The 13,176-nt window shown below is 44.7% G+C and overlaps 1 protein-coding gene across 8 annotated transcripts in view; it reads right to left on the bottom strand.

Moving 5' to 3' along the window:
• TMEM39B (transmembrane protein 39B) overlaps positions 1 to 13,176 on the bottom strand; it is a 43,733-nt gene that overhangs the window by 27,632 nt on the left and 2,925 nt on the right. For 6 of the 8 annotated variants that reach the window (XR_014027314.1, XR_014027315.1, XM_081334494.1 and 3 more), the window contains exons 2-5: positions 7,293 to 7,479; positions 4,812 to 5,031; positions 3,417 to 3,509; positions 1,979 to 2,133 (exon numbers count right to left, since the gene is read on the bottom strand). Coding sequence is in view for 6 of the 8 variants with exons in the window: in XM_081334494.1 (XP_081190620.1) it covers positions 1,979 to 2,133; positions 3,417 to 3,509; positions 4,812 to 5,031; positions 7,293 to 7,420 (596 nt within the window). In the remaining 2 variants the exon portion in view is untranslated. The other 2 variants (XM_081334492.1, XM_081334493.1) reach the window with 2 other exon arrangements.

The following is a 13,176-nucleotide window of genomic DNA, read 5'->3' as shown; positions in this document are numbered from 1 at the left end:
ATTCACAACTTCTGGAGGCAAGCTCTTCCACTGATTAATTGTTCTAACTGTCAGGAAGTTTCTCCTTAGTTCTAGGTTGGTTCTCTCTTTGATTAGTTTCCGTCCGTTGCTTCTTGTCCTGCTTTCAGGTGCTTTGGAGAAGAGCTTGACTGCCTCTTCTTTGTGGCAGCCCCTGAGATATTGGAACACTGCTATCATGTCAACCCTAGTCCTTCTCTTCATTAAACTAGACATTCCCAATTCCAGCAACGTTCCTTCTATGTTTTAGCCTCATCTCCTGATCATCTTTGTTGCTCTTCCCTGTACTCTTTCCAGAGTCTCAACATCTTTTTTACATCGTGGTGACCAAAACTGGATGCAGTATTCCAAGTGTCGCCTTACCAAGGCGTTGTAAAGTGGTATTAACACTTCACATGATCTTGATTCTATCCCTGTTAATGCAGCCTAGCACTGTGTTGGCTTTTTTGGCAGCTGCAGCACACGGCTGGCTCATATCTAAGTGACTGTCCACTAGGACTCCGAGATCTCTCTCACAGTAACTACTATTGAGTAAGGTACCTCCTATACTGTACCTGTGCATTTGGTTTTTCTTGCCTAAATGTAGATCTTTTTTTCACTATTGAATTTCATTTTGTTAGATAACGCCCAATGTTCAGGTCTGTCATGGTTCTTCTGTATCTTAAGCCTATCTTCTGGAGTGTTGGCTATTCCCGCCAGCTTGGTGCTGTCTGCAGATTTGATGATTCTCCATCTATCCCCTCATCCAAATCATTGATGAAGATGTTGAAGAGCCCTGGGCCCAGAACAGAGCCCTGGGGCAACCCACTGCACACTTCCCTCCATGTAGATGCAGTTCCATTGAGGACCACATGTTGAATATGTGTGTATAAGTCTAAGTGCTATTCCTATCAGTATGCTGGTGATATCCAGATTTGCATTTATGCTCCAGGCTGGCCAAGTGATGCCATGGGCTGTGGGAGTCTGAATGGGGAAAACAGGTTGCAACTCAACAGTGGCAACAACTAGTAGCTGTTGAGTCTTAATGCTTCCTGGATGCAGGGCATTCCAGTGTTTGGTTCTGGATTGGGTCGCACTACACCAAGCAGAATCGGTTTTTCAATCTGGGGGCTTTTGGTACTATTCCATTTTGTTCTCTGGTAGAATCCTCTCCAGGACCAGTTCAATCACTCATGCATCAGCCCTGTCCCAGGTGGAGTACTACAATGTGCTCCACATGGGACTGCCTTTGAAGATCATCTGGAAGCTTCAACCAGCCCAGAATATATCAGCACAGAAAGTTACAGATGTGTTTTGGTAAATCCCCATTACACCTCTGCACCATGAACAGATTGGTTCCCAGTGTGCTTCTGGGTGGAATTCAACCGCCACCTACACCTAGCTATTGTATGTCACCTACAGCTGGCCAAAAATGAAGGTGGGATGATAATAATACCACTTCGATAAGCATTAGCTTTCATGAGCACACAAAAGCTTATACCTTTTAATAACATTTGTTAGTTGGAAAAAGTGCTATTGGATTCTTGATTTTTAAGCATGAGATTGTTTCATTTTGGGACTATTTCAGAAATCAGAAAGAAACAGAAAGATGGGAACTGAGAGCCAGTTTGGTTTAGTGGTGAAGGCACCAGACTAGAAATCAGGAAGCTCCGAGTTCTCTAATCCTGCCTTAGGCATGAAAGCCAATTGGGTGACTTTCAACCAGTTACCATGAGACTGAGTTCTAATCCTGCCTTAGGCATGATAGCCGGCTGGGTGAGTTTGGGCCAATCACTCTCTCTCTCTCTCTCTCTCTCTCTCTCTCTCTCTCTCTCTCTCTCTCTCTCTCTCTCTCTCTCAGCCTAACTCACCTCACATAGAAAGAGGAAGGAGTATTGTGTGTGTTCTCACCACCTTGAGTTATTCATAAAAGTAATCAAGGCAGGATATAAACAAACAAACCCTCTTTTTTGGTACTTACGGATAACATAGGAACAAGAGGTTGAGGAGCGAGTATGACCTGAAGAGGTGGATAATAGACTGGCAGAGGCTCCAGCCCGCGCCAGTTAGGACAACAAAGCGCATGGTGACCAGGAAGATGGAGCGTGGCAAGGACACTTTGCCTGAATGAGAAGCCTAAAGAAACAATAACAACAAAACACAAAAGAAAAAGAAAACAAGCATGTGATTACTTCTGCTTAGGAGGAAAATGAACAATGTTCCAGAATTCTAGGTGCTGATTTGATTTTTGAGGGACTATAATTCCTACGTCTATGCCCAGTCAATTTATAATGGAAATAAGTATAATTGGAATGAACATGTTTAGGATTAGGATTGAAATATATAAGGCAAATTCCTGGCTGTCGGGGGGTGGGGGTGGTGGGGGTCTGGAACACCATCCTCCCTGGAGAGAAATTAGATAGGGTGTGTTTGTCTCCATTGGAATGTGCAATCTTTTCACTCTCTTGAGGCGGCTTCCAGACTGGAGCTGGCAGCAGGATCTTGGTCCATTTCCCTTGATGGGGGTGGGTGGTGAAGGCCAGCAATGGGCACATTTTGCCTTCTTACCCTCAGTTCAGTATTTCTGAGCACAAGATTGCACCAGTGAAAGTGGCTCCCGACAGTGCAACTCTGAGGTTTTTCAGGAGCTAAATCCAGGTTCACCGTTACCCAACTGTGGCCAAAAATATTCTCAAGGGAGATCATCCACTGAATATCTGTAGGTAGTCCTCAACTTACGACTGTAAATGAACCTGGAATGATGGTCATAACTCATGGCAGTCATTAAGCAGATCGCTATTTGTCTGCATCCAATTTTATAACATTTTTGTAGTGGTTGTTAAGTGAATGCCATAATCATAAAACGAATCCATTTTATCCAATGAGATTCTTCTTTTTTGCCAGAAATCGGAAATAAATGCCGGAAACTGGCAAAAATTGCTGAAAATTACAATCATGTAACAAGATGCTGCAAACAGCTGTAAATGTGAGCCAGTTACCAAGAATCCAAAATGTGATCATGTGACCATAGGGTCTATGTATGTCCATTGGAATTCTGGAACTGAGTTTAAGTACTTTTCGGAGGGTCTGTTTTAACTTTGAATGGTCGCTATGAGACCGGTCATTAAGCAAGGACTACCTGTACTGTTCCCTTCTCCACTGACAGCAGTTTACGAGGGAGGGCAAAGCAGGAACACGAGAGTGTCAAACCTTCTTTTCTGAACACTTTTTTCAGGTGTGCTTGACTGTTTATGGGATGGAGGCAACACTTCCTTCCCGCTGCTAGCTATTTTGTGGAAAGCTCCCGGAAGTAGTGAAAGCTACTGAGGGCAGACTTGCTCCTGACAAGTAAGAAGCGGCCAACGCATGATCGGAAGCAGTGATTTCCCGCATCACTGACCCAATTGGGGCAACTTTACCTCTTTCACTTCCTTCACAATAGCAATTATCAATCTTCTGGCCAAAACAATAGTGGTCACTGCCAGCACATTGAAATCAATGAGATGAAAATTCTGCGGGAAGGAAAGACAAAGACTATGGTTAAGCCTAGAAGCAGCAATCTAACAAACATATACATCCGAACTAGACTGTATGGCTTCTCTGTGTCATATGTGTATGTGTGTACGTGGCTATATGCAGAATCTTTTGACATGTTTATGTAGCGTACATTGGAGGTGGTTACCCTTTTAAGAGCTAAATGCAATGACATTTCATTTTAATGTATGATTAGTGTACATTTAAAGTGACAAAAGTGTTCTGTTGTTCTGTCATTCCATCCCACTCCATTCCTGAACAGTAAGAGCAGCTCCCAGAGAACATCAGGAAAAATAGGAAAATAAAGATGTGAGTATACGGGTAACCCTTGACTTATGACATAATTTTAAAAGAGGTCTTCCCAAGGTGATACTACAGCTATGCAACCTGGGTAAATAAATATACTTAGACACAAGACAATACTGTGAGGATTAGATATTCAGCAAAGTGATGAACTAGTCTTTGTGTCTAGTTGTTTTGGCATGCAATGCCCTACAGTGACATCCTTGAAACAGTTTATATTCAGGATGTGAGGGGTTTGTTGGTATTTTCTCAGCCCTCCTTTCAGTCCACACAATATACAGGTCTTTTATGGAGGGCGGGCTGGTTGCAATTGTTTTTTTTTTCTGCAGTTCTAACTATGCATTGGACTTATTATATTAGCACATATTATATGGCCAAACTGTAAACAGGATGTCATAGACTTCCTCAGGAAACAACAAGCTTTTGATAACAACTTCATGGACTGGAGTCTGCAACAAATTTTGGCCCTGTGTTTTGGAGTTTCCCTTTACTGTCACATAAAAACATGAAAAACTGCCTCTAGAGGGACTTTGAAAGAATCATGGATGTGCACCAACTTTATTTTTACTAATTTCATTCAGGGAATGGGCTACAAGCCATCCTTAATACCATTCCTAGCAACATCACAGCATATTGAAGACCTAACTGTTCCCCCAGGCATTTGGGTCAGGAGGTTAGGCAAGATGGGATGACAGCATAGCTTTTTGTTGAGTTTTTGTTATGGTTTAATCTTTCTGCACTACCCAAAGTCACAGTTGGGAGATGGGCAGCTGTACAAATCAAATAAATAAAAATTACACTTCCCTCTAGTATCTGAACAATTTTGAAGTCTTTTAAGAAGAAATCTGGGTAGCATTTTCTCCAACCTGATTGCCCTTGGATTTCATCTTTCACAATCTTAAGGCAGCAATCATTTTTCTAGTTTTATAAACGCAACTAAGATCTCGCAAACAGGCAATCAGATATAAAATACTCACCAATGAAGTATGGGAGGGAGGGTGAGATGGTGGGTACCACCACACTGTTTTGTAGATGTTTATGTAGTGGACAAAGAGAGCAATAAGATGACAGAAGAAGAGTTGGAGTTCAAACAAGATGCTCCTCTCAATGGGCAGTTCTGGGATCTTGCAATGCTGGAGAGGAACCACTGTTTGGGTTGCCAAAGGAGGGCTGGAAAGACCTGTGCCTGAACCGCTCCTGCAAGAGGAAAACAGAGTATGTCAACTCAAAAAAGAGGTTTGTAGACATTCATGTGACCTTACTCTGAAGCGGATAATTCCCCATGACCCAACTGATAAGTGAACACATGATCAGCTTAAGCTAAGTCTACTTGAACAGTGCTGAGGTCAGAACACACAAATTCTGCCCTCTTGGGGGGGGGGTGAGGTAACAAACAATCTTTTATACAAATTATACAAATAAACTGCATAAACTGCCGCGGCCTCAAAACACTCCTTTTCCATCAGGCTGGCCTAGACTGACAGGGATTTTAATTATGTTTTTAATTTTTAACTTAATTTTAATTTTAATTTATTCTACTGGGGCTATTAATTTAATTTCTTTTTAATTTTTGTATTATTGTATTTTATTGTTGTTAGCCGCCCTGAGTCCTTCGGGAGATAGGGCGGCATATAAGTCCCAATAATTAATAAATAAATAAATAAATAAATAAATAAATAAATAAATAAATAAATAAATAAATAAATAAATAAATGCTGGCCAATAATGATATTAAATGCCATTCTTATTATTGATAACATGGATTAAATTTTCTGCTTACAGTGAGACTACACAGTTAATAAAGTGGTTGTTGCTTTCTAGTTACCTTGCAGAAATATGTCCCATTTTGAAATATTTCTGAGCAAGTGATTAAAGAGGCTTATGTGCATTCAGGAACTTTGGTAATTTTCTGGTCTTGGTTCAGCTATCTATTTTACTTATTCAACTTCCAGAAATGTAATTTAGCCTTACAGGTAGTCTTTGACTTATAACCACAATTGAGGCCAAAATTTCTGATGCTAAGTGAGACATATGTTAAGTTTTGCCCCATTTTACGACCTTTCTTGGCATAGTTGTTAAGTGAATCACAGCAGTTAAGTGAATTACATGGTTGTTAAGTGAACCAGGCTTCCTCATTGACCTTGCTTGTTAGAAGATGGCAAAAGGGGATCGCATGACCCTGAGACACTGCAACCATCATAAATATGAGCTAGCTACAAATATGGGGATGCTACAATGATTTTTAAATGGTCGTAAGTCACTTTTTTCAGTGCCATGGTCAATAAATGAACTGTTGTAAGTCAAAGACTACCTTTATTTGTTCAAATCTGTTTTTGCACACTGCTCCTTCTCCTACTTTATTAGCATTCCCATGCCCAATCTGTTTATTCTTTGTTCATGCCGTTACAATGCCCTCCAAAGACTGTTTAGAACAGACATGTCAAACACAAGGCCCGGATCTGGCCCGCGAAGTGGTTTCATGCGGCCCGCGAAACCATCCTGGAAACAGTGAGGGAACGCCCCCCACTGCCTTGGCCCTGCCCCAGAGACCCTCCTTCTGCCAGAGACCCTCAGACCTGTCCCACTCCTGCCCAGGCCCCCATAGGCACCCTTGATGCGAAGGATGTAGAGCTGGCCACGCCCACCCAGTAGGCCATATTCACCCGGCCCCTTGAGGGCAACCGCAATGCTGATGCGGCCCTCAATAAAATTGAGTTTGACACCCCTGGTTTAGAACTATCATCCTCTCTTTACTATTTGCCATGAAAAGCAACAATAAAGGTATTCACCTTACATCACTTATATCGTGCCTGCTGCATATCTCAAGGCAGATTACACAGAACAATTAAAACCAAGAGAACTAACCACAACAGAATAGCCCCAGCTTTCTAAGCACAGACAGATTTTTAAAATGATCTAGATACTTCCACCAGAGCAAACCTTGGCCACAAGAATACTTTGCATCAACACCTGGCCATCAGTAATTTCCAAATCAAATTGAAGAGCGATTGCTTTAAAGGCCTGAAGGATCTAGAACCAACTACCTGCCCTAAACTTTCTTGGCTATACAATCGACCAGTTTTCCACTCATCACAACTGATCAGGATGTGGATACCAGAGAAAAACACTTTTTGTTGGTTTTACATTTCTTTCAACAAGAACTTTGCCCCCCCCCACCCTTCTTGTAGCCTTAAAGTGAGAATTGTTTTATTGCAAATCACCTTGGGAAGACCTCTTTTAAAATATAGTACTGAGAGTGTAATAATTCTTAGTCAGGTATTATGTAAATTAGGCAGGATTTACAATCATTGTGGATCACATCCACAGACTGTCAAGGTCTTGCTCCATACTCTTATTTCCCAACAAAGGGAAGGGTTTAAATGGACTTCTTACTGGGCCCTGTTTGGCTGGTTCATGTGGCTCTGGATTTCATAGAATTCTCTGTAGCTCAGCTGTACCTGGTACGTGAACGCACACTAGTGACTGAAGAGGTTGTGGAGTGGCTGGCACCACCAGGAGCTCCAGCTTCACAGAGAGGATTGCGGCAGTAGGATGTCCGGTTTGGTCCCCTTCTTCCCCCTGCCATAACCCCTGGCAATCAGAGGGGCAGCACCACTCCTCAAATGATTTCTTTGATTCTATGTACTGGAAATGAAAATTTTGTTAGGCCTGCATTGTTATAGCAATTCCTAAAATATCCGGAAAGCTCTGTATAGGTTTACCATTTCAAAAAAAAATATCTCATGAGGAGTTGGTGCACAAATATCAAATCTACACATTACATAAACATCTTAGTAAACTGTACAAGAATGATGGAGCATCATAAATTTCTTCCTAAACTGCAGATACATCAGGCTCAAAGTTAAAACTAGCGATTTCCTGAAGCTCACTTCAGTCTTTTATTCATTATAATAGCATGTTTCATATATCTGTTTGCCATTTCTGTAACCCTCTTCCTTAACCTGGCACTCTCCTGCTTCAATGGCTGGCTAGGAAACATGGGAACTAGTGTCTAATACAGGGCTTTTCAACCGGTGGTACGTGTACCACCTGTGGTACATTGGCACCTAGCAGGTGGTACGCGTGCATCCTAGAAAAGTGGTAGTGGGAGAGGGGAATGAGCTGAACTGGCAGCAGCACCGCAGAAGCATGAGAGATGGCTGGAGCTGCAGGGCTGTCAGGGTTCAGCAGAAGCGCCAGGATCAGTGCTGCTTTCCAGCTGATTGACGCTTCTTCGGGGCTGTTAGGGCTCAGCAAAAGTGCCAGGATCAGTGCCAGGCTCCAGCTGGAGCTCGGCACTGATCTTGGTGCTTCTGCTGAGCCCAGAAGCGCCGATCAGCTGGAATGTTGCAGCATCCCCAGGGTCTTTTGATTTACATTCAGATGCTTGGCAACTGATTCATATTTATGATGGTCAGTGTCCCAGGGTCACATAAAATGACCAAAACCTGCTACAACCACCCAGCAGACGGGGGAGGGGGGGATAAAAACCAAACACCGCCCACCCCACCTCCGCTGCCAATGACAATGAAAACCTCGGACAGGAGGAAGAGCACAGGAAGGCGGGTGTCTTGCTCAGCTGGTGGCTTGGGGGGGGGAAAGCGGGCAGCTTCACACACACCCCCAAACGAAAGCAGGATGAAAACTCCAAAAAACGACCAGGAAAAATGGTTGAAACAGAAGTGTGTCTCTTCTGAACAAGAAAAAAAAAAGATCACATCTGCATCCAGCTCTTGGGGGTGGAGTGGGGGAATTTTTATTTTTTGCCTCATTTTGCTCTTTTAAAAAGACGCCCCCCCAACACCAGCAGTCGTGGGCCATCACCGTTTGCCTGCTGCACCCCCCCAGACCCAAATCCCTTTTCTCTTCCTTTGAAACAAACAAAAACCCCTCCCCCAATCCTCTCTTCTGAATTACAATGAAAGAAAGCCAAGTTTTTTCTTTTTGGAGTTTTCATCCTGCTTTTGTGAGAGGGCAGCATTTGGGGGGGAGGGGGGGTTGAAGCTACCCCCTTTCCACCCCCAAGCCACAGCTGAGCAAGACACCTGCCTGCCCAGCCACACTCTTCCTCCTGCCCTAGGTTTTCATTGTTGTGAGCATTTCTGTTGAGAATTGGCAGTGGGGGGCTGTTTGGTTTTTATTCCCCACCCCCACCCCCCTCTGCTGGGTGGTTGCAGCAGGTTTTGGTCACTTCACGTGACCCTGGGACACTATGACCGTCATAAATATGAATCAGTTGCCAAGCATCTGAATGTAAATCACAAGAACCTGGGGATGCTGCAACAGTCATAAGTGTGAAAAATGGTCATAAGTCATAAGGCACTTTTTTCAGTGCCATTGTAACTTTGAACAGTCACTAAGTGAATGGTTGTACGTCAAGGACTACCTGTACTTTATCACTTTTTTCCTTCTGGGTTATTTTTTTTTGGTCATCAAGTTTTTGACACCTTGCTAGGCGACTGGTGGTACTCAGATGTTGCCATATCCTAAAAGTGGTACAGTGGGTGAAAAGGTTGAAAAGCCCTGGACTAATATATGCTAAGGGTATCAAATTGTGGGACGCTGCAATGAGTTCTACTTATAACAATCCTAAAGTTGCTTCACACAGGTACATACACACCTTAATGATGCAGCATGACTAAATATGCGCACCTTTTTTGAGGAATCCCATTTCAATTTTAGAATATTTTATCACTTCAGGAATATTTTTTCAAATTTGGTTTTTAAAAACTTCATATCCGGGGCCACTTGCTTTATATAAAATCTGAACGGGGGAAGAAATCTTATGCTATTATCTTGGGTGGTGGGGGGAAATGGGGTGAAAAACAGACCAAAAATATTTATAGTCATTCATTCCAAAATACTCTCATATCCAGTTTGCAAAGTCAGGAGCACACCCCGCCCCCATCCCAAAGCAGCGTAAAAGAATCCACACGATTCAGCAGCATTTAGAGCAGTGTTTTTCAAACTTGGCCACTTTGAAGAGCTGTGTACTTCAAGTCCCAGAATTCCCCACCTACGAATTGGCTGGAGAATTCTGGGAGTTGAAGTTCACATCTCTTAAAAGCGGCCAAGTTTGAAAAACACGGGCTTAGAGTGTCCACAGTTAAATAGTGGAGGAAGGGAATGAACTGTCAGTGAAGACGACCCTCAAAGCGCCACGGGTTTTCAACCTGGAGTAAGTTAACTCCCGAGAGGGTGGCTACAGCACCTCCTAGGGCAGGAGTGGGCAACCTCGGCTCTTTTAGGACTCGTGGACTTCAACTCCCAGAATTCCTGAGCCAGCATAGCTGACTGAGGAATTCTGGGAGTTGAAGTTCACATCTCTTAAAGCGGCCAAGTTTGAAAAACACGGGCTTAGTGTCCACAGTTAAATAGTGGAGGAAGGGAATGAACTGTCAGTGAAGACGACCCTCAAAGCGCCACGGGTTTTCAACCTGGAGTAAGTTAACTCCCGAGAGGGTGGCTACAGCACCTCCTAAGGCAGGGGTAGGCAACCTCGGCTCTTTTAGGACTCGTGGACTTCAACTCCCAGAATTCCTGAGCCAGCATAGCTGACTGAGGAATTCTGGGAGTTGAAGTTCACATCTCTTAAAGCGGCCAAGTTTGAAAAACACGGGCTTCGAGTGTCCACAGTTAAATAGTGGAGGAAGGGAATGAACTGTCAGTGAAGACGACCCTCAAAGCGCCACGGGTTTTCAACCTGGAGTAAGTTAACTCCCGAGAGGGTGGCTACAGCATCTCCTAGGGCAGGGGTAGGCAACCTCGGCTCTTTTAGGACTCGTGGACTTCAACTCCCAGAATTCCTGAGCCAGCATAGGTGACTGAGGAATTCTGGGAGTTGAAGTTCACATCTCTTAAAGCGGCCAAGTTTGAAAAACACGGGCTTAAGAGTGTCCACAGTTAAATAGTGGAGGAAGGGAATGAACTGTCAGTGAAAACGACCCTCAAAGCGCCACGGGTCTTCAACCTGGAGTAAGTTAACTCCCGAGTGGGTGGCTACAGCACCTCCTAGGGCAGGGGTAGGCAACCTCGGCTCTTTTAGGACTCGTGGACTTCAACTCCCAGAATTCCTGAGCCAGCATAGCTGACTGAGGAATTCTGGGAGTTGAAGTTCACATCTCTTAAAGCGGCCAAGTTTGAAAAACACGGGCTTCGAGTGTCCACAGTTAAATAGTGGAGGAAGGGAATGAACTGTCAGTGAAAACGACCCTCAAAGCGCCACGGGTCTTCAACCTGGAGTAAGTTAACTCCCGAGTGGGTGGCTACAGCACCTCCTAGGGCAGGGGTAGGCAACCTCGGCTCTTTTAGGACTCGTGGACTTCAACTCCCAGAATTCCTGAGCCAGCATAGCTGACTGAGGAATTCTGGGAGTTGAAGTTCACATCTCTTAAAGCGGCCAAGTTTGAAAAACACGGGCTTAGAGTGTCCACAGTTAAATAGTGGAGGAAGGGAATGAACTGTCAGTGAAGACGACCCTCAAAGCGCCACGGGTCTTCAACCTGGAGTAAGTTAACTCCCGAGCGGGTGGCTACAGCACCTCCTAGGGCAGGGGTAGGCAACCTCGGCTCTTTTAGGACTCGTGGACTTCAACTCCCAGAATTCCTGAGCCAGCATAGCTGACTGAGGAATTCTGGGAGTTGAAGTTCACATCTCTTAAAGCGGCCAAGTTTGAAAAACACGGGCTTAGAGTGTCCACAGTTAAATAGTGGAGGAAGGGAATGAACTGTCAGTGAAAACGACCCTCAAAGCGCCACGGGTTTTCAACCTGGAGTAAGTTAACTCCCGAGAGGGTGGCTACAGCACCTCCTAAGGCAGGGGTAGGCAACCTCGGCTCTTTTAGGACTCGTGGACTTCAACTCCCAGAATTCCTGAGCCAGCATAGCTGACTGAGGAATTCTGGGAGTTGAAGTTCACATCTCTTAAAGCGGCCAAGTTTGAAAAACACGGGCTTAGTGTCCACAGTTAAATAGTGGAGGAAGGGAATGAACTGTCAGTGAAAACGACCCTCAAAGCGCCACGGGTTTTCAACCTGGAGTAAGTTAACTCCCGAGAGGGTGGCTACAGCATCTCCTAGGGCAGGGGTAGGCAACCTCGGCTCTTTTAGGACTCGTGGACTTCAACTCCCAGAATTCCTGTGCCAGCATAGCTGACTGAGGAATTCTGGGAGTTGAAGTTCACATCTCTTAAAGCGGCCAAGTTTGAAAAACACGGGCTTAGAGTGTCCACAGTTAAATAGTGGAGGAAGGGAATGAACTGTCAGTGAAAACGACCCTCAAAGCGCCACGGGTTTTCAACCTGGAGTAAGTTAACTCCCGAGAGGGTGGCTACAGCATCTCCTAGGGCAGGGGTAGGCAACCTCGGCTCTTTTAGGACTCGTGGACTTCAACTCCCAGAATTCCTGAGCCAGCATAGCTGACTGAGGAATTCTGGGAGTTGAAGTTCACATCTCTTAAAGCGGCCAAGTTTGAAAAACACGGGCTTAGAGTGTCCACAGTTAAATAGTGGAGGAAGGGAATGAACTGTCAGTGAAGACGACCCTCAAAGCGCCACGGGTTTTCAACCTGGAGTAAGTTAACTCCCGAGCGGGTGGCTACAGCACCTCCTAGGGCAGGGGTAGGCAACCTCGGCTCTTTTAGGACTCGTGGACTTCAACTCCCAGAATTCCTGAGCCAGCATAGCTGACTGAGGAATTCTGGGAGTTGAAGTTCACATCTCTTAAAGCGGCCAAGTTTGAAAAACACGGGCTTAGAGTGTCCACAGTTAAATAGTGGAGGAAGGGAATGAACTGTCAGTGAAGACGACCCTCAAAGCGCCACGGGTTTTCAACCTGGAGTAAGTTAACTCCCGAGAGGGTGGCTACAGCATCTCCTAGGGCAGGGGTAGGCAACCTCGGCTCTTTTAGGACTCGTGGACTTCAACTCCCAGAATTCCTGAGCCAGCATAGTTGACTGAGGAATTCTGGGAGTTGAAGTTCACATCTCTTAAAGCGGCCAAGTTTGAAAAACACTGGCTTAGAGTGTCCACAGTTAAATAGTGGAGGAAGGGAATGAACTGTCAGTGAAGGCGACCCTCAAAGCGCCACGGGCCTTCAACCTGGAGTAAGTTAACTCCCGAGAGGGTGGCTACAGCACCTCCTAGGGCAGGGGTAGGCAACCTCGGCTCTTTTAGGACTCGTGGACTTCAACTCCCAGAATTCCTGAGCCAGCATAGCTGACTGAGGAATTCTGGGAGTTGAAGTTCACATCTCTTAAAGCGGCCAAGTTTGAAAAACACGGGCTTAAGAGTGTCCACAGTTAAATAGTGGAGGAAGGGAATGAACTGTCAGTGAAAACGACCCTC

Source organism: Vipera berus (assembly GCF_964194415.1).
Source record: "Vipera berus genome assembly, chromosome: 9".
Lineage (NCBI taxonomy): Eukaryota > Metazoa > Chordata > Lepidosauria > Squamata > Viperidae > Vipera > Vipera berus.
Note: the sequence above shows the minus strand (reverse complement) of the source record. Positions and strands in the feature narration are given on the sequence as shown.